This window comes from Sus scrofa, chromosome X (genome assembly GCF_000003025.6).
Source record: "Sus scrofa isolate TJ Tabasco breed Duroc chromosome X, Sscrofa11.1, whole genome shotgun sequence".
Taxonomy (NCBI): Eukaryota; Metazoa; Chordata; class Mammalia; order Artiodactyla; family Suidae; genus Sus; species Sus scrofa.
This window is the reverse complement of record NC_010461.5, coordinates 57,143,568-57,164,800: the sequence shown is the minus strand read 5'-3', so window position 1 is coordinate 57,164,800 and position 21,233 is coordinate 57,143,568. Positions and strand designations below refer to the sequence as shown.

The 21,233-nt window shown below is 51.4% G+C and overlaps 2 protein-coding genes across 4 annotated transcripts in view; one reads left to right on the top strand and one right to left on the bottom strand.

The window, feature by feature from the left end:
* MED12 (mediator complex subunit 12) overlaps positions 1 to 13,917 on the bottom strand; it is a 23,484-nt gene extending 9,567 nt beyond the window's left edge. Inside the window, exons 1-29 of the mRNA XM_001927848.6 lie at positions 13,620 to 13,917; positions 12,973 to 13,077; positions 12,574 to 12,765; positions 12,278 to 12,437; positions 11,416 to 11,597; positions 11,116 to 11,226; positions 10,733 to 10,987; positions 10,221 to 10,367; positions 9,963 to 10,062; positions 9,701 to 9,837; positions 9,348 to 9,479; positions 8,637 to 8,763; positions 7,953 to 8,182; positions 7,153 to 7,233; positions 6,850 to 7,020; positions 6,502 to 6,646; positions 6,285 to 6,335; positions 5,839 to 5,957; positions 5,507 to 5,650; positions 4,368 to 4,531; positions 4,025 to 4,156; positions 3,352 to 3,579; positions 3,030 to 3,174; positions 2,755 to 2,875; positions 2,284 to 2,385; positions 2,069 to 2,182; positions 1,642 to 1,817; positions 1,284 to 1,463; positions 159 to 230 (exon numbers count right to left, since the gene is read on the bottom strand). Of these exons, the coding sequence (XP_001927883.2) occupies positions 159 to 230; positions 1,284 to 1,463; positions 1,642 to 1,817; positions 2,069 to 2,182; positions 2,284 to 2,385; positions 2,755 to 2,875; positions 3,030 to 3,174; positions 3,352 to 3,579; positions 4,025 to 4,156; positions 4,368 to 4,531; positions 5,507 to 5,650; positions 5,839 to 5,957; positions 6,285 to 6,335; positions 6,502 to 6,646; positions 6,850 to 7,020; positions 7,153 to 7,233; positions 7,953 to 8,182; positions 8,637 to 8,763; positions 9,348 to 9,479; positions 9,701 to 9,837; positions 9,963 to 10,062; positions 10,221 to 10,367; positions 10,733 to 10,987; positions 11,116 to 11,226; positions 11,416 to 11,597; positions 12,278 to 12,437; positions 12,574 to 12,765; positions 12,973 to 13,077; positions 13,620 to 13,718 (4,122 nt within the window). The 5' untranslated portion in view covers positions 13,719 to 13,917. The remainder of the gene's footprint in view (positions 1 to 158; positions 231 to 1,283; positions 1,464 to 1,641; positions 1,818 to 2,068; positions 2,183 to 2,283; positions 2,386 to 2,754; positions 2,876 to 3,029; positions 3,175 to 3,351; positions 3,580 to 4,024; positions 4,157 to 4,367; positions 4,532 to 5,506; positions 5,651 to 5,838; positions 5,958 to 6,284; positions 6,336 to 6,501; positions 6,647 to 6,849; positions 7,021 to 7,152; positions 7,234 to 7,952; positions 8,183 to 8,636; positions 8,764 to 9,347; positions 9,480 to 9,700; positions 9,838 to 9,962; positions 10,063 to 10,220; positions 10,368 to 10,732; positions 10,988 to 11,115; positions 11,227 to 11,415; positions 11,598 to 12,277; positions 12,438 to 12,573; positions 12,766 to 12,972; positions 13,078 to 13,619) is intronic.
* Positions 13,559 to 21,233, top strand: IL2RG (interleukin 2 receptor subunit gamma). Of its 3 annotated transcripts, none has more exons than XM_021079497.1 (9): positions 13,559 to 13,875; positions 17,627 to 17,696; positions 17,927 to 18,080; positions 18,310 to 18,494; positions 18,699 to 18,838; positions 19,237 to 19,396; positions 19,955 to 20,051; positions 20,294 to 20,363; positions 20,721 to 21,233. In XM_021079497.1, exons 3-9 carry the CDS (start codon positions 18,019 to 18,021, stop codon positions 20,904 to 20,906), a joined length of 900 nt encoding a protein of 299 aa, XP_020935156.1. In that variant the 5' UTR covers positions 13,559 to 13,875; positions 17,627 to 17,696; positions 17,927 to 18,018; the 3' UTR covers positions 20,907 to 21,233.

The window sequence follows — 21,233 nt, the reverse complement described above, 5'->3', positions numbered from 1 at the left end:
TTCCCTTATCATCCATCCGCTCCACACGCCTGCCAACTTCCCATCCTGTCGTATCTCCAGAACCCAAAGGTGGCACCTACGTTCTTCCACGGTGGCCCACCTCCCTGATATGTGTGGCTGGAGGGCTGGGAAAAAAGAGGGCCCAGGCCCATACTCACATTGTTAGGTGTCTGCTTGATCATGAGCTGCAGCTCCAAGGAAGACTGGCGCATGGTCCACTGGTCCAAGTTCTGTGACAGAGACCCCACCCACAGGCTAGTCATCATCGTGTCACCCCAGTCATTCGGCACCCCGAGGCCAACTCCTGATCTCTCACAACCCTGAACCACAAAGGGCCAGAGGTCTGAAAGGGAGTTCTATGTCCCCTCATTAGGAACGATCATACCTAAGTAACCCAAAATGGCTGAAAAATCTCTCCCAGTTTAAAAGCGGTTCTGGAAAGATTTCACATCTTCCCCCAGTTTCCTGTTCCACAGCCTCACATTCCTTAGCATCAGGAAGTTCTGCTTAATGCTTAACCTAAATCTTTGATGTTGAAGTTGAAGCCTGCCACTCCTGTTCTCAACCAGCTGCTCAAAGTGCTTTATAGACCTGAAGGCTAGTCTTAGCTAATCTCTCTTTGGCATTATCTCCTCTGGGCTGAAAAGGCCTCATTCCTTTAGCTTTTCCTCAATGTCTTCAACTTTCCACCTCCAATCACATGAACGTCTGTAGCAGCGAGACGAGGCGTAGGCAATCTGGGCTTGTACACTGACCCTAAACTTCCTAACCAAGGGAGTTACTGAACTTTGGGCAAGTTACTCAACCTCTTCAAGCCTCAGTTTCCTCGCTGGTCAAACAGGGATACTCATACTTACTCTGCAGGGTTGTAAAGAGTCGAGAAAATCTACGTGCGTAAAGTGCTGAGCATGGTACCCAGCATGAAGCAGCCACCTGATAAATAGCAGCTCTTGGGTTGGATCACTGTTTGTTACTGGGCCATGCCCAGCACGCCAAATATACAAGGCCAAAAACTAGGCCTCCTGGATGCTCTGCCTCCCACTCATAAGCTAGAGTCTGACTCCAGACAGTTATGCCCTCAGCCAACAGTTAGCTCTCGAGTCCAGACCATACCAGCTTGACTTCAAAACCCACGCTAGAGATGTTTCTCTCATCACCTTTTGCCCACATCCTCGTTTGTCCTCCTACTCAACTGCCCCCCTTGTTTTCCCCAAGGTTCCCATCGTTGCACCCCAGGCTCAGGCCCCAATGTTTCCCCCAAGACCCCCATCACCTTGGCCTACCTGGAGAATACGCTTAATGCGTTGCCGCTGGGGGTTCTCCCCATCCTCGTTGTCCAGCAGTCGATGTGGGTAGCAGATGAGCTGCATGAGGCGCTGGGCCTGGGCGCTGCTCAACACCGGGTCTTGCAGGTCGTTGCTGTCCTCACACAGCGATTTAAGGCAACGCTCTCCTACCCATTCCTGAGGAAGCCGAGAATCAGGGCGCCTGGGCAACCAGTGACAGGCTTAGGAATAAGGGGGATGGACTGGGGGTTGGTGAGGGACATGATGTATGTAAGGAGGGGGCATGATCACGGCTGAAAACAGGACTATGTTATATAGTGGCATTTAGGAGGTGTGGGGGGAAGGTGAGACTGACCTGCTGGCAGATGCTGCGTAGCACGTACTTGGCATAGACATCCAGACTGGCTGTCTCCACAGAGATGTTGCGGCCACCCTGCCTCCGACCGCCACTGCCACCTCCTCCCTCCTCCTCTGGAAGTTCTTCTGTTCCTCCTGTCACAGTGAAGCCTGAACCCTTCAGTTCCGCATCCCCTGTGGTTCATGGGCAGGAGATAGGGAGGGCAGAGTGAGATCCGAATGCTGTGTGGAGACCCATCCCGGACCCACAGAGGCAGCAACTCCCCAAGTCCTTCCCTATGGGACAGAAATATACTTCTCTCCCTCCTCTCCTCCCAAAAGGTCAGAGAGACCACCTTCAGGAGAGAGAAAGACTGTCCTTTGTAGTTTAGCTAGCGCTCCACCCTATACACACTTCTGGCACCACTCCCTTCCTACCCCCATACCAAGTACAAACACAGCCTTGAGAACAGCAAACACAGCTCCATCCACGATGCGGTTCTGGGAGGCAGCCAGCAGGTGGCGGTCACAGGAGGAGCGTATTCCTACAGTAGGCTTGTCTGCGGGAGGGAGCCCAAGTCAGGGGCAGCAAAAGTAGAAACAGTGGGGGTGGGGTGGCCACACTTTCCACGGCTGGCCGGCTTGGATCGGGGTCACTTACTTCCGTCTGACTGGCAAGGATTGAGTTGAGGTGTCTTGAAAAGGTGGAGGAGGATGCGGCAGGTAAGCCGGGCCCCGGGCTCAGAGTCCTGTTCACTGCAAGCTACAGAGAGGAAGACAAAACAGAAGGGAAAGGATGAAGATGCCCTGTACATGGGTCTGGGGGTGGTGAGGGGCTAAAAGGGGGGTGGTAAGGGGCTAAAAGGGCAGGCGGGAGGAGGGAAAACAAGAAAACGTTGGAGGAGAGGTGGGGCAGTGATCTGTCCTGCGGTATAAGGGAGCACCTCGAAGAAGGGTCAGGAACCGGAAAGATCAGAGCTGCAAAGGCAGGGTTAGAAAGAGGCCCCTCCCAGCCTGAGGCACACCACAGGACTGGCCTCTGGGGCCACCAGGGAACAGCCAGAGTGCTGCCATCAAATGTGTGTTGAGATTTGGGGTCTAGAAATTCTAGGGTTACGGATTGGGAGTTCACCAGCATTAAGGAGCGAAGGGATGGCTGCACAGCGAATCAGGTCCTCCAGGAGCAAACACTGCCGAGCGATGAGGATGGCAACAAAAGTAGCCAGGGAGTCATGAAAAGACAGGTCACTGACCTGTAAGGAAAAAGACACCAGGACTCAGCGTGGAGGGAGGGTGCCTACTCAGAGCGCTTGGCCTCCACTCTGCAAAAACTGTCCCTCCGCTCACTTGACTACTGGGAGCAGCCCTCTGCCCGGTGCCCCAGTGTGCCCCCACCCCCAGTCTCACATCTACATTGCAGAGGAGATCGTTGAAACCACAAGTGCCATTGTTAGAGGAACAGCACAAGGCCTTAAGCACTCCCAGCCACTCTGCACTCAGAGACTTGCAATAGCCGGTCAACTCTGCACACAGGATTGCGATGTCATTCACCCTGGGGAAAAGTACAAATGCCCTCAGGAAAGACCTTGTTCTGGCAAAACCTCAGACTCATTAACTTTGCATCTCCACCCTAGCCAAAACCAAGGTTGCGGTACCTCCCGGACATCTCATCCCTCCCAATATCAGGCGGGAGCGTGGTGCCCAAGTTGTCACTCCGTACGCCCCATACCTATCGGGATCATGGTGCCCCACACAGACGTGCATAAGGGCATTGCAGACAAAGCTGTAGCGGTTAGCAGGGTTCTCACTAAGACTCTTGCCTAGCCCCGTGTAGGTGAAGGTGTGAGCGGCAGGGTTCTCCAGGGTGTCTATCATGAACTCGGGTGCCCAGCGCATGTTAGATTCTGACGGCTCCACATTGCAGTAGATGGTGTTCTTCACTTTGGAGCAGAAATCGCTGCAGGGGTGGGGGAAAGGAGAGAGCAGGGTTGAGGAAGGGCTGGTGAGCTAGACGGTTGGTCAGGGAAGGGGAGAAAAGAAAAATAAAAGGAGAAAGTGAGGGACCAGGCGCCTTAGGGCCAGAAAAAGGGATATGGGACAAAGCAGACGGACTGGGCAGGAAAGGAACCCAGTGAGAATAAGGCCCAGGGGCCTCTGGAGGTGGTGGTGGTGGGGAGTCGGGGCAGGGAGGAGCGTAGGCCCCACAGACACAGGCTGGAGGAAAGGCTGATGAGGAAAGAGGCCTGCTCTCAGGAAGCAAGAACACGCAGACGACACAGTCCCCCAAAGACTCTGCAGAGACAGCAGGGTCCTGGGCTGTGCTCTGCTCCTGAGTTGGGCAGTAACGGGAAGGAGATGGGATGAGATCCCACTCTCTACCCCTTACCTTCCACCTCTCTTACCTGAAGAGCTCCCCAAATTTGCTCTTTAAATGGCTACAGGAGGTGTACAGATCATAGAGATAAGCAAGGATACAGCGTTCTGCGGAGGAGCCATCAGACCGGTTCATCCCATGCTTGACGACGCCACACAGCCTGTTGCGAGGGGGCAAGGTCAGGAAGTGCACCCGGAGCAATGGGGGCCGGGATGCCAAGATTCCTGTCCCTTGGCAATACTCTCCCCTCCCCGCCTGAATGGCACGCACTTCCTTATAGTGAGAGCCAGCCCCACACGTTCTTCGCAGGCCACTTCCACTGGCCTTCACCAGGGCCCTGAGGGTTTTGGTTATTTGGAAGCCCTGCTTACCCCTCAAAGACCTGAGCCATCTGGTCCTGGTTGAGGATGAGGCAGGCGTGATAGTGCCGCAGGACAGCCACGATGCATAGGCACAGGCTGGTGGTGTAGCTGCCCACCAGATCCGAGGATTTGAGGAGCAACTCGGCCTCAACTACACTCAGTTCATTCAGTAGCTAGCAGAGAGAGTAGGGGTTGAGGGATGAGAAAAGGCCTTGGGTATTATACATAACCCCCCTTTCTGTGAGAAAACTGGAGCCCCTTACTACTGGAGCTGCCTCAGCATGGAAGGGCCCTGGAGCATATGTCACCGTCCTTTATTAGTGACACAAGCTAAAATATCTTTTTTTTTTTTTTTTTGTCTATTTGCCTTTTCTAGGGCCACTCCCGCGGCATACGGAGGTTTCCAGGCTAGGGGTCTAATCGGAGCTGTAGCCACCGGCCTAACCAGAGCCACAGCAATGCGGGATCCGAGCCACGTCTGCAACCTATGCCACAGCTCATGGCAACGCTGGATCCTTAACCCACTGAGCAAGGCCAGGGACCGAACCCGTGTCCTCATGGTTCCTAGTTGGATTCGTTAACCACTGAGCCACAACGGGAAGTCCTTTTTTTTTTTTTTTTTTTTTTTTTTTAATAGGGCTGCACCCGTGGCGTATGGAGGTTCCCAGGCTAGGGGTCGAGTCGGAGCTACAGCTGCCGGCCTACACCACAGCCACAGCAATGCCAGATCTGAGCCGCATCTGCGATCTACACCACAGCTCATGGAAACGCCAGATCCTTAACCCACTGAGCGAAGCCAGGGATCGAACCTGCGTCCTCATGGATGCTGGTCAGAGTCACTTCTGCTGAACCACAAGAGGAACTCCCACAGCAATAACCTAACCAGTCCCCAGGATGCAATCCTCTGAACTCCACAGTGGGAGGACAATCTGTGCCCAGTGCTCTAATCTGTCTCTCGGGCCTCCCCAGGGAGCACTTGAGTCTCTATTCCTGCTGGCTTATCTCAGGGGCCATGGGCCACTCCCCCCATGCTAGTCTTCCAGTCCCTCCAAATCGCCTGGGACACTGGCTTGAGCCTCTGCTCTTGTTCCTCTGACCCTGTACAGCACAAACTCCTTCCTCCGCCCCCATCCCCCCAACTTCCCCACCTGAATGGCAAAGTCGATGAGGCCACTGATGCTGAGTGAATATTCCATGAGGTCGAAGATGAACTGCACATGCTGCACCAGAGGCAAGTGGTACGACATGCCAAGGGCAAAGCTTGTGATCTGCTCCAGAACATTCCGGGAGACCTAAGGGCAGTGGGAGTGAGATGGGAGTGGAGCCAAGTGGGAAGAACCAGGGAAGCAGGAAAAGGATGCTAGTAGACAGGGATGCGACCGGGAGGCTTAGTCTGCTTGGGGGTGGAAAAAAAGATCAGAAGGAAAGGAAGACGGGACAGGATGCCAGAACATGGGGAGGGGACTGGACTTAGGCCCACCTGAGCTGTGACCTGGTGTTGATCATAATGCGAAAGGTGCTGGAACTTAGCAAAGATATCCTCGGCAGTGGGGAAGGCTTCAGGCCGGTTGCGTCGCCGCTTCTGCCCATCCTCCCCACCTGAGGGGACAGTTGAAGAGGACCAGTCAGGACAGGGGATGTAACTAGGTGACTGGGAGTGGGGAGGGGGGTACGGAGAGAAGGCTATGGGTGGGGAGGGAAAGGGGAAGGACGGGAGGGTGGGAGAGAGGGAAGGAAGGAAGAGGGAAGAGGTGAAGGGAGGCTCAAGGAAGGGGTGGGGGAGGGCTGAAGGGAAGGGGACAGTGAAGCACAGGTTTGGAGGACCACAGACTATGTGGACCTTAGAGGAATACGTACAGGGAGGTGCTAGGTTGAGGGAGGGAAGGGAGAGGGAGGGCGGGCAGTATGGGGCTTACTGTGAGGTACCTAAGAATGTCAGGTCTCCAGGATTCAGAGGCACAATAGGAGCAAGCTGGTCTGCAGAGGGGGGGAATGAGGGGGGAAGTTTCAAAAGGACTAGAGCTCTCAGGAGACTCCAAGAGACAGGACATCGGGACATGACTGGGAGTTCCCTATGCTGGGGAAGGGGAGACTGACTAGGGCACTCTTTGGGGGAGATCTGTTTAAGGCACCTCAAACCCACCAGTTTCCGCTGTCCCCTTGCGGTTCAGAACTTTCAGGATATCCTTGGTAATTTTCTTGATGGCATGGCGGGCATCATCTCGCTGCTTTCCCACCCCAAACAGTACGACCAACCGCTGGTTGCACTCATGGCTGCATGACTCCTCCTGCATCCCAGCGGCACCATCAGACTCCGGCACGAACTGCTCTCCCTCCTCTTAAAAAGCATGCTCCACGCCCCTCAGCATCCCAGTGCTCAAGCCCTGCCCAGCATACCACACCCTCAAGAACAGCTCCAACCCCATGGCACAGTCCTTGGACAGAAACCTGGGCTCAGAACAGAGGGTCACAAAGTGGTGGGGAACGGTACCTGGGGGATGGGAAAGTGCGTGGCATATTGCACATGCCGTGGCTGGTCATAAAGAACCCCAAGGGTCCCTTCTAGCTTCTCCTTGGGTGGGGGCTTCACCTCCTTCTCAACATCTGGTTTCTCAGGGGACGGACTGCCCTTCCCCTCACAGGGCATAGTAGGGGAGAACAACTACGAGAAAGGCGAAAGGGCAGAACGGTTAGAGGAAGACAAAACGGAAGAGGGGGCATAAAGAAACTCCCCAAAGTGGCACAGTGGGAGGTGTCTGGGAGCTGGATTCTTCCACACCAGGATATAACTTACTGAGAAATCAGGCTTCTCCATGTCCTCAAAGATCACACTGGAGTTATGGTCGATATCCATAGACTCTGAGAGCCCTGGATCCTGAGGGCAGAGAACAGAAGCAGAGTCGCATTAGCCCCAAGGAGCTGCTCCCCACCATCCAGAAAAGTCGACTCAGAAGTTGGAGACAGGACACCATACTGGGAAGAGCACAAGATCCACATCCAAGCCTTGACTGATCACTTAGCCCCCATAGGCCTTGGTTTCATTTAGCGTTATTTTACTTTTTTTATTTTATGATTTTTATTTTTTCCATTACAGTTGATTTACTCATTCAGCTTTAAAATGAGAATAACAGGAGTTCCCGTTGTAGCTCAGCAGTAACAAACCCAGCTAGTATCCATAAGGATGCAGGTTCGATCCCTGGCCTTGCTTGGTGGGTTAAGGATCCAGTGTTGCCATGAGCTGTGGTGTAGGTCACAGACGCAGCTTGGATCCCGTGGTGCTGTGGCTGTGGCCTAGGCCAGCAGCTGTAGCTCTGATTTGACCCCTAGCCTGGGAACCTCCGTATGCTTTGGGTGTGGCCCTAAAAAAAAAAAAGACAAAAAAATGATAACAATACCTCAACGAGGCAGTTGTGAGGATCAAATAATAATAATAATAATAATAAAATGATGTGAGAGTGCTTGGTAAATAAACTATGAAGCGCTAAGCAAATCCTACCCTCATCACTGGGTAAAGGATCCTCAGATTACTTCAGGAGCCAGGAAGAGGGGACTGTACAGGAAGAAACAATCTAGGGTGAGGAAAAGCCAGCTCACCTCCAGCTTGCTGCTGCTGCTGCCCTCAGCCTCCTTGCGCTCAGGGTCATCAGCAGGGTCATCAAAGGGAGAGGGAGGCCGGGGACCAGGGGCTCCAAAGGCAAGGTCCCCTCGGGAGATGAGGGTGCAAGTGTACATGTTGTGGGAGAAAACATCGTGTCGAATCAGTTCACAGAAGAGCAGTACCAAGTTAAAGAATTCCACCCGCTCACTCTCACTTCGGGGGTCCGCTGGAGGGAGGGAATGAGAAAAGATGAGTAAGGGAGCATGGAAGACATGGGCAGAAAGCGAGAGGGACACATCTAAGGTAAGATGCTCCTAGGGTACCTGAAATAGGCAGGAATAGGAATGACTCAAAACCCCCCAACGCCCCCCAAACTGTTGAGGGACAAAGTATGCTTGGTTATCCTACCTCCTGCCCCCCCATCTAATAAAGGAACACAGCATTTCTGCTATTTATACATGAAAACGCTCCGATCCTAAGCACTTGTTTTTATTCTACTCTTTATTTCTCTACTCTGTTAAACTGTAAGATGATCAAAGACTAGAATTATGTCCAAAGACATTCTGCATAGAGCTCAAGCTAAGATTATATCTCAGAAGGCCTTTCATTATGCTTTCTGATGACAGGGGTGGGTAAGGGAGTCTAGGCAGAGGTAACCAGAAAGTAGCAGGGGTCCATACTCAGCATGGGAGCCTGTGTGTCCAGAAACTGCAGGAGGACATCCTGGAAAATGGGAGCACTGGGTGCAGAAAGGGAGCCAGAGGCAATGGAACCCTTCTCATCTGCGGCTTCTGATTCTCCACAACGCTATAAAATGAGAGGACAAACCATAGGGCTGGGTTTTATCTGTTTCTTCACTCATCCACGTACAATCCTTGAACAACTGCCTATCTCCACGTCCCCCTGTTGACTCCCATTTTCTTTTCTTTCTTTGTTTTTAGTCTTTTTAGGGCTACACCTGTGGCATATGGAGGTTTCCAGGCTAGGCATCTAATCGGAGCTGTAGCCGCCAGCCCACACCACAGCCACAGCAACGCAGGATCCAAGCCGTGTCTGTGACCCACACCACAGCTCACGGCAACGCCAGATTCTTAACCCACTGAGTGAGGCCAGGGATGGAACCCAAGTCCTCATGGACACGAGTCGGGTGCCTTAGCACTGAGCCACGATGAGAACTCCTTGACTCCTATTTTCTTTAGCGCCTCCAACTGCAGCCTTGATCACTTCTCTAACTCTGACACTGATCCACTCATTTCTATTTTTGCCTCATGTCCTCCACTTTCCCTGTACGTTCTCTAACCACTTCTTACTCTCACACCTTCAACATTGGTCCCACTATCAGCTCAATCTGGCTCCAGGCCCAGCTGCCACTCCCTGCCGGGCCCCCTAACCTCAGCCTCGATCTCTGCCTGTCTCTTCTCCAGCAGCTTGGCTACCACCATAGCGCGATGCCGACCAGAACGCTTGCAGCTGACAGCCCATTCACACAGTAATGATACCACAGCATCATCATCTGAGGAGATCTGGAGACCAAAGGAAGACGGAGGTGAGTAAGGCAGAGTTGGGGACAAAAAACTGAGTTCCAATTTCCCAGCGATTGGGCCCCATCTTAAAACATTCTAGGCCCAGTAAGACCATCTGTCTCTTCAGACATCCTCTAGTTTTAGTGCCTCACCCCTCCTTCCCGTCAAATGTACTGGTGCTCTTGCTGTTTTTCCCTCCTCTTCCCCGTCTTGCTTATTACCTCGTGTCCATCCTTGCTGGGCCCCAATCCAAAAATTCGGTTACAGAGGGAGTCAAGAGAGTTGCTGAAGTCAGAGCGCTCAAAACTATGGCTGTCCAGCACTTCCAAAGTATGGAGCACCCGTCCAATGGTGAAGCCTAAAGAGGAAAAGCGGTAAAGGGGACTTAACCAGAGGCTTACTCTGACTCTCAGATCTATATGTCATTACCATCCCCACCCTTTCCTCAAACACCCTTCTTACTGCCTGTCCTCTGGCACCCACCTGCAGTAGCTTCCTGGCACTTATCAAAAGACCAGCGAACCTCAACGGCCTGTCCTCGCTCCTTGATCTGCTGCTCGATCTCCCGCAACTTTGCACGGACCTGCCAAAAGGAAGGTTTTAAGGATGGAGCAAAGCATACAAAAAGGCTAGGGCTCCAGGCTAAAAGCATAGTAGTAGGCTCCAAGTCACTAGTTCTGAAAGAGTAACTTCAGCCTCTATATCCAAACCTGCGGTAAGCAGGCTACTGGTCCAACTTACCTGCTGAGTGAAGGCACTGTTGCCCTCTGGCATGGGCAGGTTGGAGGGGGCAATAGGCAGGTGATCGAGTGGTGAGCCAGTCTTGATTCGGCTATCAGTCAGCGAGTAGTGCCAAACCAGGGCACTAGGACAACACAGGAGGATGGTCTGCCAGACAGGAACAGCTAAGTCAAACTCGGTTACCATGGCTACCTTTCCAGAAGCCCATCATAAGACCCAATGCTTCGATTTCCAATCCAAAGTTATTCTGAGTCCCTAGGGTGGCATCACTCCATCTCTGAGCCCCTCCCCTCATCCACTCTCCTCCAAAGGCTTTGGGCCTACTATGTAGACCTGGAAGGGAACTACCTGAAAAGGAACTATCGCCCCATGAATGAGCAGCCAACAATTTCCAAGCAAGTACTCAGTGCCTACTCTCACCTCCAATTTAGAATCCCCCTATTTTCCAGGACAGGCACCTAATTCTTCTCAAGAGGTCTCTTAATACTTCCATAGGCCCACCGAGTACCTACCTGAAGGATACAGCTGAGGCCAAAAACCAGGGGTCGGTGCTGAGGACACATAAGCAGGTCACTAAAGGGTGTAGAGGGTGTGCTGCTAGTTGGGGGCTGAGGAGCAGGGGTGGTGGGTAGTGTGCTTGTTGACTGAGCAGACATCACATGAGACGAGTGACTGCTCACACCATCCAGCTGCAGGGCCAGTCTCCGGGTACAGAAGTAGGCAAGGCGGCGGGAGAGGTATGCAGACTGAACAAATTCCCCGGAGTACTGTGAAGACATGACGATCAAAACCCCCCAGTTCTTTCCAAGAGACACTGCTCTCACGTCTTACTCCTCCTCACATCCTCCCTAGATGCTCCCCCACCCCTACCCCCTGGCCAAATCCTAGGCCTTACTCGAAGCAGCAGGGGCAGCAGCAGTTTAAGCAATTCATCCTCTCCAGGGCGGATTTTCTCAAAGCACTCAAGTACCCAGGTCAGGAACTCATGTCTGTCCAGCATTCCGTCCTGTGGGCACCAGGGGTGGGAAGAGGATTAGCTTTGCCTAGGGACTATTCAAGATGAGGCAGAGAAAGTAAATGAAAGGATGAAGAGAACCACACAAGTGGGGCAAGGTGGCAGGCCGATTCTGTTCTATGCTGGCAGAGTGTGAGATCAGGCTCAATCCCACGCCCTATAACAAGCTCTCCTTCCTACCTGAAACATGAACATGGCCAGCTTCTCGTTGTAGTCCCACTGCCAGATCGCCACCTCTACATCATGGGGCAAGGGCCCTACAGTGGGACCACAGCCCCCACTTCCGGCAGGCCCTGGCCGGTAGTATTCAGCCATCTTTTGCAGCTGCTCCCATAAGTACTTGGTGATGATCTGAGTCCACTCTAGGGGAAAGATGGGAAAACGGCTATTTTATACTGTCCCTCTGCTTAGAACATCTTGTCCCCTGCTCCCGTCCACAGTCACCATACTTCTAAATCCTATTCAGCCCCTTAGGCTCTAGTCAAATGCCACCTTCCTAAAGCCTTTCCAGGTGTCTCCAAAAGAAAGTAATCTTTCTGTTCACTGAGTCTCAAAGAAACCTTCTGCCTCCATTTTTTATGTTTATTTTATTAACTTACATATTTTTATTTATTAATTAATTTACATATTTTTAAAAATTTTGGCTGTGCTCGCAGCATGCAGACGTTTCCCGGCCAGGGATGGAACCTGTGCCATGGCAGTGACAATGCTGGATCCTTAACCTGCTGCACCACTAGGGAACTCCTTGCCTCCACTTTTGACATTATGTTCTATATTTAATCACGGGATCTGTACATATGCCTTGGCATCCCTACTAGACTCTAAGCATCCTAAAGGCAGGGATTAAGTAGTGGTTATCTTTATAGCCCAGTACATGCACGGAGAAGGTACTCAAGATACTCGATGTTTACTAATGGAGTGAATGCAAGATACAAGCAGAAGCAAGGAATATAGATGAGGAAGGAGAATAATCTCAAGGGTCTCTCTACCACTGCTTGAAGTGATCAGTGGTGGGACCCCTGGTGTTAGAGGACTTACTCACCCGTGAAGGGGTCAACGACATTTCTCTTCTTAACCTTGTTCTCCGAGATTGCTGCATAGTAGGCACAGGTCATCTTAATGAGCCAGGCTGCCCGCATCACAGGCACTGTGTATTTGGCTAAGTACCCAAACACTTCTTCCTTCTTACTGAAAATGGGGACCTGGACGGACATCACAAATAGTGAGACCTCCATTACCCCCATGAGCTGGCATTCATGTAGCTTAATCTGGGAATCGGAGGGTGCTTGGTACCCACACTCCACTCCCTGGCTTGAAGAACAAGAAATGGTATCTCACCTTTTTGGCTAGTTGTGTGAGTGGCTTGGTGCCAGCCAGGTCAGTGAACCAGGTGTTAATGGCACTCTGGGATCGTGCAGTCACCAGCCAGAAGTTGTCCTTCTGGTTCACTTGGGGCTTCCTGCGACCAGTGTCAGGGAGGGTGTTACAACGTAACTTCTCTGCAATAATGCTGCTGAAGTTGGAACTGATCTGAGGGAAGAAAACTACACCTCAGGGTGGGAAGAAGGGGTAGAGAGGTGGTTGTGCCTTTGATAGGCAAATGCCAATGTGGTAGCATGAGGTTATGAAGGAAAACTCAGCCATTTAGGTGGTCCCTTTAAGTCTTCCCAACCCAGGGCCTTTGCGCCTTCTCAAATTCTTCCAGCCTTTTCCTTCAGCTTGGCAGGGTTGTCTCACCTTGGCAGGATTGAAGTTGACGTTCTTGGCACTGCCATGTTCATCCCCAGAGACAGCGGGCTGGTTATTGAAACCTTGTTTTACATTCAAGGCTGTCAGTTCATCCTAAAGCGGGAAAACGACATGTTAGCCCCCGCCACGGGGGGGGGGGGGAAGGTTGGTGGTGGGAGAGGGCAGAAGAGAAGGGAACATGGGGAGGGGGGAAGGGAGGAGGAGGATTCGGAGTAGAACAGATTGTTATTTAAAGCTAGGCCCTAACATTCATTTGGACCCCACCCTCACCCCCACAGTCACTAAGATTCCCAATCCCCCAGAGCTCACTCAACAGCACTCTTCCCCTGCGAGCTTGGAAGCAGAGCAGCCGTTGCTCACCCAGCTGCCTCAGACAACTTTCTGAGGTGTGTGTGTGTAGAGGGGGGCGCCTCCAGCGTGGCCCCGATATCACTCCCAGCTGGCACCCAGGAACCACCCCCCACCCCCACCAGATCCTACTCTCCTACGCCAGCCCACTTTACTCTTCCCCCTTTCGGGACTTTCGCTCCCGGCGAACCGCCCCGCCCCCCCCCCCCCCCGCCAAGCTTTCAGTGCTTCCTCTTCTGCCGATCGCTGGCCCCCGGCCCCTGGGGAGCCCGGATTTTTGAACGTACCTCCTTCTGTTTGGGATCTTGAGGGTACACATCCGGAGGCCCCAGCCGCGGCCGCTTCAGGGGCCGGTGTTCGTAGCTCAAGATCCCGAAGGCCGCCATCTTGCCCAGCCCGTAGCGCCAGAGGCGCCAGCCGGGCCCGGCCGCTGGGGGAGGGGGAGAGGGAGCCGAAAAGGGGGGCAGCGGAGGCGAGGACGGCAGCCGAGAGACAACAAGGGGGCACGTTAGAAACTCTCGATCATTGCCGGAAACTACCGAGGTAAACCGAGGGACGCCGGGAACCGTCGGACAATACCGACCGCGGGGTAGGGGGGGGAACGGGGGCGGGGCCCACCCGGCGTGGGGCGGAGCTCGGCGCCGGGGGAGCTTTTTCTGCCCCGGCGGCCGCAGATCGACTTCACTCAGTCAAGATCTTTGCGACATTCGCTAACCCTGTGCTGGACTGGGGATGCGAACCCGCGAGGCGGGAGGCGGCCACCGCACCGAGCTCCGGTTAGAATTGCGTTCCCAGCACCTCCCTCCGTTCCCGGCCTAGAATAAATAAGTGCTTGATCGTCTGTGCGTTTGTTGGGAACTCTGCCTTTTCCAAACTGCTTCTTCATTTCTCAGGTTCCGCATCTGAAAAATGGGTGTACTAACAAACACTTCCTTCAAGGGACTGTTGTGAAGATTAGAAACGATGTATGCATAAGGAAACACATATTAACCCCCCCCCCCCCCACACACACACAAAGGTCGGCTCTAATCCCTCAAGGTCCCTATGGTCTAGCACTGAGGTTCTTAACCTCTTCTGATTCAAAGTCCCTTTAAAATGCGGTGGAAGCTACGGCCCTTCTTCCCAGAAAAAAAAAAAAAAAAAAAAAGCACGTAGAGATATACAAAACGTTAGACACTTTCCACGGAGATTCTTACACACACACCCCTCCACGAAGTTCATCCATATATACTCCGAAGATTCAGGAACTCCAGGTTAAGAACGCTTGCTCTATAGAAAGAGGCACCTATTAAGTATCAGATGCTTTTCAGACATTATCTCTTTTAATCCACAAAAGCCCCATGTGTTAGGGATTATTATTGTCTCCATTTTGTAGATGAGGAAGCTGATTCTCAAGGAGTGGGAGTTGGTTTATATAGCTACTGAATAACAGAGCTGAGACTAGGGTTTTTTTCCTTGACTCTTCTTTAAGTGGTATATCATATCATTGGCTATTCTATTTTTTTACCTGCTTTTTAATTTAATTTTATTTGCTTTTTGTAGGGCCGCACCTTCAGCATATGGAGGTTCCCAGACTAAGGGTCAAATCCGAGCTGCAGCTGCCTGCCACAGCCACAGCCACTGCAACAGGATCCTTAACCCACTAAGTGAGGCCCGGGATGGAACCCGAATCCTCATGGATACTAGTATGTCAGGTTTATAACCCACTAAGAACTCCCCCTGCTTTTTTAAATTGAAGTATATTTGGTGTACAATATTGCATAAGTTACGGGTGCACAGTATAGTGGTTCGTATTTTCTAAAGGTTATACTCCATTCATAATTATAAAATATTGGCTACATTCCTCATGTTATACAATATATCTTTTTAGCTCATTTTATACGTGATAGTTTGTATCTTATAGTCTCCTACACCTAAACTGTCCTTCCCCCTTCTCGCTTCTCCCAGTGTAACCCCTAGTTGGTTCTTTGTATCTGTGAATCTGCTTTTTTGTTACATTCACTAGTTTGTTGCATTTTTCAGGTTCCACATATGAGTGATATCATACTTTTTTTTTTTTTTTTTGTCTTTTCTAGGCCGCTTCCCGCGGCATATGGAGGTTCCCAGGCTAGGCGTTGAATCGGAGCTGTAGCCGCCGACCTACGCCAGAGCCACAGCAACGCGGGATCCGAGCCGCGTCCGCGACCTGCTCTACAGCTCACGGCAACGCTGGATCGTTAACCCACTGAGCAAGGGCAGGGATCGAACCCGCAACCTCATGGTTCCTAGTCGGATTCGTTAACCACTGTGCCACGATGGGAAATCCAGTGATATCATACTTTTCCTGACTTTTTTTTTTTTTTTTTTTTTTTTTTTTTTTTTTTTTAAGGGCCGCATCCCTGGAAGTTCCCAGGCTGGCGATCGAATGGAAGTTGCAGCTGTGCTACACCACAGCCACAGCCACACCAGATCTGAGCCACGTCTGCAACCTACGCCACAGCTCACAGCAATGCTGGATCCTTAACCCAGAGAGCGAGGCCAGGGATTGAACTGGCATCCTCATAGATACTAGCAGGGTTCATTAATTCCTGAGCCACAACGGGAACTCCTTGACTTGATATTCTTTTTATGATGGTATTGCCTTTTAGAGAAAAGAGGGTTATAATACAGGTTAACAAATAACAATAGATAAAAATTATAAAGCTAGCCAATAACCAATGAAAGTAACAGTAAGAAAATGTTATTGAATCACAATGGGAAGATAAATTAATTTTGACTGGGGAGAGAAAAACATATTGGAGGAGGTAACCCTGAGGAATTTTAACCCACAGAAAATTAGGGTGGATAGAATATAAGCACAGTGCCTGACATACATACATACACACACACACACACACACACACACACACATATATATGTATATATATATATATTTTTTTGTCTTTTTGCTTTTTCTAGGGCTGCTCCTGCGGCATATGGAGGTTCCCAGGCTAGGGGTCTAATCAGAGCTGTAGCCACCAGCCTACGCCAGAGCCACAGCAACGCGGGATCTGAGCCATGTCTGCGAACTAAACCACAGCTCACGGCAGACGCCGGATCCTTAACCCACTGAGCAAGGGCAGGGATCGAACCCACAACCTCATGGTTCCTAGTCGGATTCGTTAACCACTGCGCCACAACAGGAACTCCTTTTTTTGTTTTTGTTTTTGTTTTTTTGTCTTTTCCTGGCACATATTAAAGTCTCAATAAATGTTTACTAAATAAATTCTTTCTGTAAATAGTATCTCCAGTCAGCTCTCTGTTTGGGGGGTAAGATAAGTCTGGAAACAGAATGAAAAATGGATTAGAGAGCAGGGGGCCTTTAGAAAGAGAGGCAAGTTAGTGGGTTCCGGTAATAATCATGACTAGAGGGAATGAAAGATTGATTTATCACAGTGGCTGTGGCCATGGAAAGGAAGACATTGCTGGGAGAAACAACACAAGTAAAGCTGATTGGATTCTCAGGGTGAAAGAGACGGGGGAATTGAAGATGACTTTGAGGTTTCAAGTCTGGATGACTGAGAGGGTGATGATACCATTAACTGAGATATGGAACACAGGAAGAGAAGCAGATGTGGGGGAAGATGAAGAGTTTAAAGCTAGTATTGTTCCTTTATTTGCAGAATCTACCTCTAAGTCAGACCTCCACACCAGTCTCAACAGGGACGCTGCTCCCACAACAGCTAAAGGTGGATATTCTGGTCTGGATTAGGTCAGAGGAAAGAGCTATAGATGTGCCCACAGGAGCCAAGACTGTATGTTTCATCTGGCCAAGACAGTAGAGCTTTGATAGTGGTGTCAGTGTGATTGAGCCAAGGAAGGGGCATAGCATAGGATAGGGGGAGGTTCAGACCCTCCACTACATGGGATTAAATAATTTAGAAGAGAGGTGGTTGGGAATGGTGGTGGTGGTGAACACATCCTTCCTGGGATCTAGGTGGTCTGAGGATTTTTGAGCCTGTGACGATATTGGATACCCAGCTTTCGTCTCTGCTTAATACCGGTTACAGTGGTGGGGTTACATCTACAAATTAGATTAACACCTAATCTCCCAGAGGATTTAGCCTGTGTCATAGCATACATTGGCCACACCCTCTTGTAAAGCCCTGGTTTCTAAGGTTCTTTCCACCGGAAGTCATGACAAAAGGAAATGTGTGGGTGGGGAGGGGTAGTGGGTAAGGGGCCCAGGTTCCTGACACAGTCTACACCCAGGAAACAAGGAGTAAGCGCCATGTTGAAGCCACCATTGCCAGTCAAATCCCTCTTATTCCTGCAGCTGCCTCTGCTGGGGGTGGGACTGAACCCGAAGGTCCTCACGCACAGTGGGAATGAAGACATCACAGCTGGTGGGAAACTGGGACGTTGGGGGTAGGGTTGGTGAGCCGGGGGAGGCTGGCTGTGGGAAGGGGTCGTATAGAATTCTGGAACCTGCCACTGGACTATTAGAAGGATGTGGGCAAAATTTTAGAGTACTGGGGGGAGGGCAAGGGGAAGGGTTCCCTGCCTAGTGCTGCTTCTTCTTCTGACCATCATGTCTTCCCTTTGCCTCCCCCACTTCATTTTCTCCCCGTCCTAGATTTCCTCCTGCTCTCTACACCCCCTGGGACTCTCAACGTTTCCACTCTACCCCTCCCAAAGGTTCAGTGTTTTGTGTTCAATGTTGAGTACATGAATTGCACTTGGAACAGCAGCTCTGAGCTCCAGCCTACCAACCTAACTCTGCACTACTGGTATGAGAAGGGAAGAGGGGATATAGCACAGGGGAGGGAGGAAGAGGCGCTGGGCTAGATGTGAGAGATTGTGTGAGGACCAAGAAAGAGGTTAGCCAGCATCCCAGGCTTCCCACTATATTCTCGTGGGGTAAGTCATAAGTCAGTTCGTAGGAGCTGAGGCTGGACTGTGGAATCTGTGGTATTCACATTTACCTCACTGTTATTCTTCCTTGAAATCCTTCTCTAGGTACAAGACCTCTAATGATGATAAAGTCCAGGAGTGTGGCCACTATCTATTCTCTGAAGGGATCACTTCTGGCTGTTGGTTTGGAAAAGAGGAGATCCGCCTCTACCAAACATTTGTTGTCCAGCTCCAGGACCCACGGGAACCCAGGAGGCAGGACCCACAGACGCTAAAACTACAGGATCTGGGTAATTTGGAAATGGGGAGGGTCAAGGGATATTGTGGGGGTATTGGTGTATGTAGAGTGGTATTCTTGCACCATAAGGGTACTTGGGCAGAAAAGAAGAAGTGAGGGATCCAATGGGGTCGGGAGGAGGGATCAGGAGCACTGCCCTCAGGATCCTGACTTGTCTAGGCCAGGGGAATGACCACACACGCACACATATCTCCAGTGATCCCCTGGGCGCCGGCGAATCTGACCCTTCGCACCCTGAGTGAATCCCAGCTAGAACTCAGCTGGAGCAACCGATACTTGGACCACTGTTTGGAGCACCTCGTGCAATACCGGAGTGACCGGGACCGCAGCTGGACTGTGAGTGAGTGGGAACAGCAGCTGGGGCTGAGCAAGTGGGGATAAAGGATTCAATCAGTCCAGTAGGAAGGCTTGATTCCCAGCTCCTATTCTCTGCATCCTGGTGCCTCTGCCCACCTTCTCCCCTCCTTGGACTCCTTTCTCTGTCGTCACCATTAAATTTTCCTTACTCTTACCAATAGCAGACAGACAAGTAAACAAAAGCCGAGCCTTTAAGGGGATCTGGAGAGGAGGCAGTCAATTCTAGCCAGTGAGGGGAGCGATGAGGCTTGAGTAGTCAAGAGAGGATGGAGAAACTGGGAAGAACCGGAGGATGACCTGGGGTGGGAGGGGCAGCAGTTTTAATTCTCCCTTCTTTTATAGACACCCAACTTTCTCTCACCCTCTTTCTCCCCAAGGAACAATCAGTGGATCACAGACAAAGCTTCTCTCTGCCTAGTGTGGATGCGCAGAAGCTCTACACATTCCGTGTTCGGAGCCGCTATAACCCGCTCTGTGGAAGCGCTCAGCGTTGGAGCGACTGGAGCCACCCGATCCACTGGGGCAACACTTCAAAGGGTAAAATGGGCCCACTGTGCCACTGACGCATGAGACCAGTACCCCAACCCTTGTAGCACCGATGTCTTTGGCTCTACCCCTAAGCCCCCAACTTGGTGACCCATCTCCTCTGACTGTTCAGCTCCAGACAGGGGTGTTCTGTGTAGGGCTAGATTGGTGGTGTGTTGTTAGAGTTGGGGGGGGGCGTGGATTGAGAAGGAGGTTGAGGGGGTACTCAAAGGGGAGAGAGAACGTATCATAAAATTTCCCTGCAGCATGTCCAGAAAGCCTGCATGGTGAAACTGGCTTTGGAACCAGGCAAATCTAGGGTCTAAATCTGCCTCTGCCACTTCTTACCTCCTTGACCTTGGGCACATCACTCAGCTCTTTGATTCTGTCTCCTCCTCCATAAAATGGCGTTACTAGTTGCTCCCCGCCCCCCTCAGGAGTTGTGAGGATTAAGTATATATTAAGGAAGTGTTTAGCACAGTGCCTGGCCCCAAGTTGGAGCTCTAAATGCTGGCATACAGTAAGGGCATTATAAATATTAGTTCTCTTTTCCCTTCCTCTTTTCCATAGAGAATCCTCTGCTGTTTGCATTGGAAGCTGTGCTTATCCCGCTTGGCTCCATGGGACTGATTGTCGGCCTCATGTGTGTGTATTGCTGGCTGGAACGGTGAGCTTTTGGAATCCCGGAATAGTGAGGTGGAGGTGGCTGGAAATAGTAGAGGAGGGTTATTACAGGGTCTCCAGGAGTAGAGGGTGGGAGGGTAAGGAGTGAGAGGGGTTCTCCAAAAGATCATGGTGATGCAAGGAGGATGCAGGCATGGAGAATGCAGAATCACTTCATTCCATATGGGAGAACTGGGAGGAGGGTAATAACCGATGTGCTCCTGCTCCCTCTTTCTGCCCCCTCAGGACCATGCCCCGAATTCCTACCCTCAAGAACCTAGAGGATCTGGTTACTGAATATCATGGGAACTTTTCGGTGAGAACGTTGTCATAGGCAGACTGCGGTCTCGTCAACGGCCAACTGCCTGCCTGCTAGACAGGCAGAGTAGGAGGGCATAGGGGAGGGGTGGGGCCTGCACTAACAGTCAGGCAGACCGGTTGGGGGAGGGGCTAGACAGAGACAGACACCCGGGAGAACTGATCCTAGCTTGGTGGAGGCAGATGGAAACAGTGGTCTTGGGGGCCCAGCAGTGTGTGTGTGTGTGTGTGTGTGTGTGTGTGTCTTCTGTAATCACAGTGGTTGCAGATGTTGTGCGTGTTCCCTTGGCACAGAGCCTGGGTCTTTTACTTCCTGCTCCTAATTGACCCCTGACCTGGAGATATCTGTCTTTAGGCCTGGAGTGGTGTGTCTAAGGGATTGGCCGAGAGTCTGCAGCCAGACTACAGTGAACGGCTCTGCCACGTCAGTGAGATTTCCCCAAAAGGAGGAGCTCTTGGGGAAGGGCCTGGGGGCTCCCCCTGCAGTCAGCATAGCCCCTACTGGGCTCCCCCATGTTACACCCTGAAACCTGAAACCTGAGCCCTGAAACTCTGACAGAAGAACCCCAGGGTCCTGTAACCCTCAAATGGTACTAACTTGCCCTTATCCAACCAACCTGGGTCCAATGTTCACTTCGCCCCCCTGTGGCTAATTTTGAATTTTGTGCCCCCATAACTGCCCCCTCATTCAATATGTCCCACTCGAGAATTGCCCCTATGCCCTGTACATGTTTCTCATCTCCCCCAATCCAGCCCTTCCTCCTCACAGCATTGCTTTCACGCATGCATCCCTCCTTCCCTCTTTCCATCTACCCTTCAATTGTTCCCCAAAATAATGAGAAATAAAATTTCTGTTGATAATCATCAA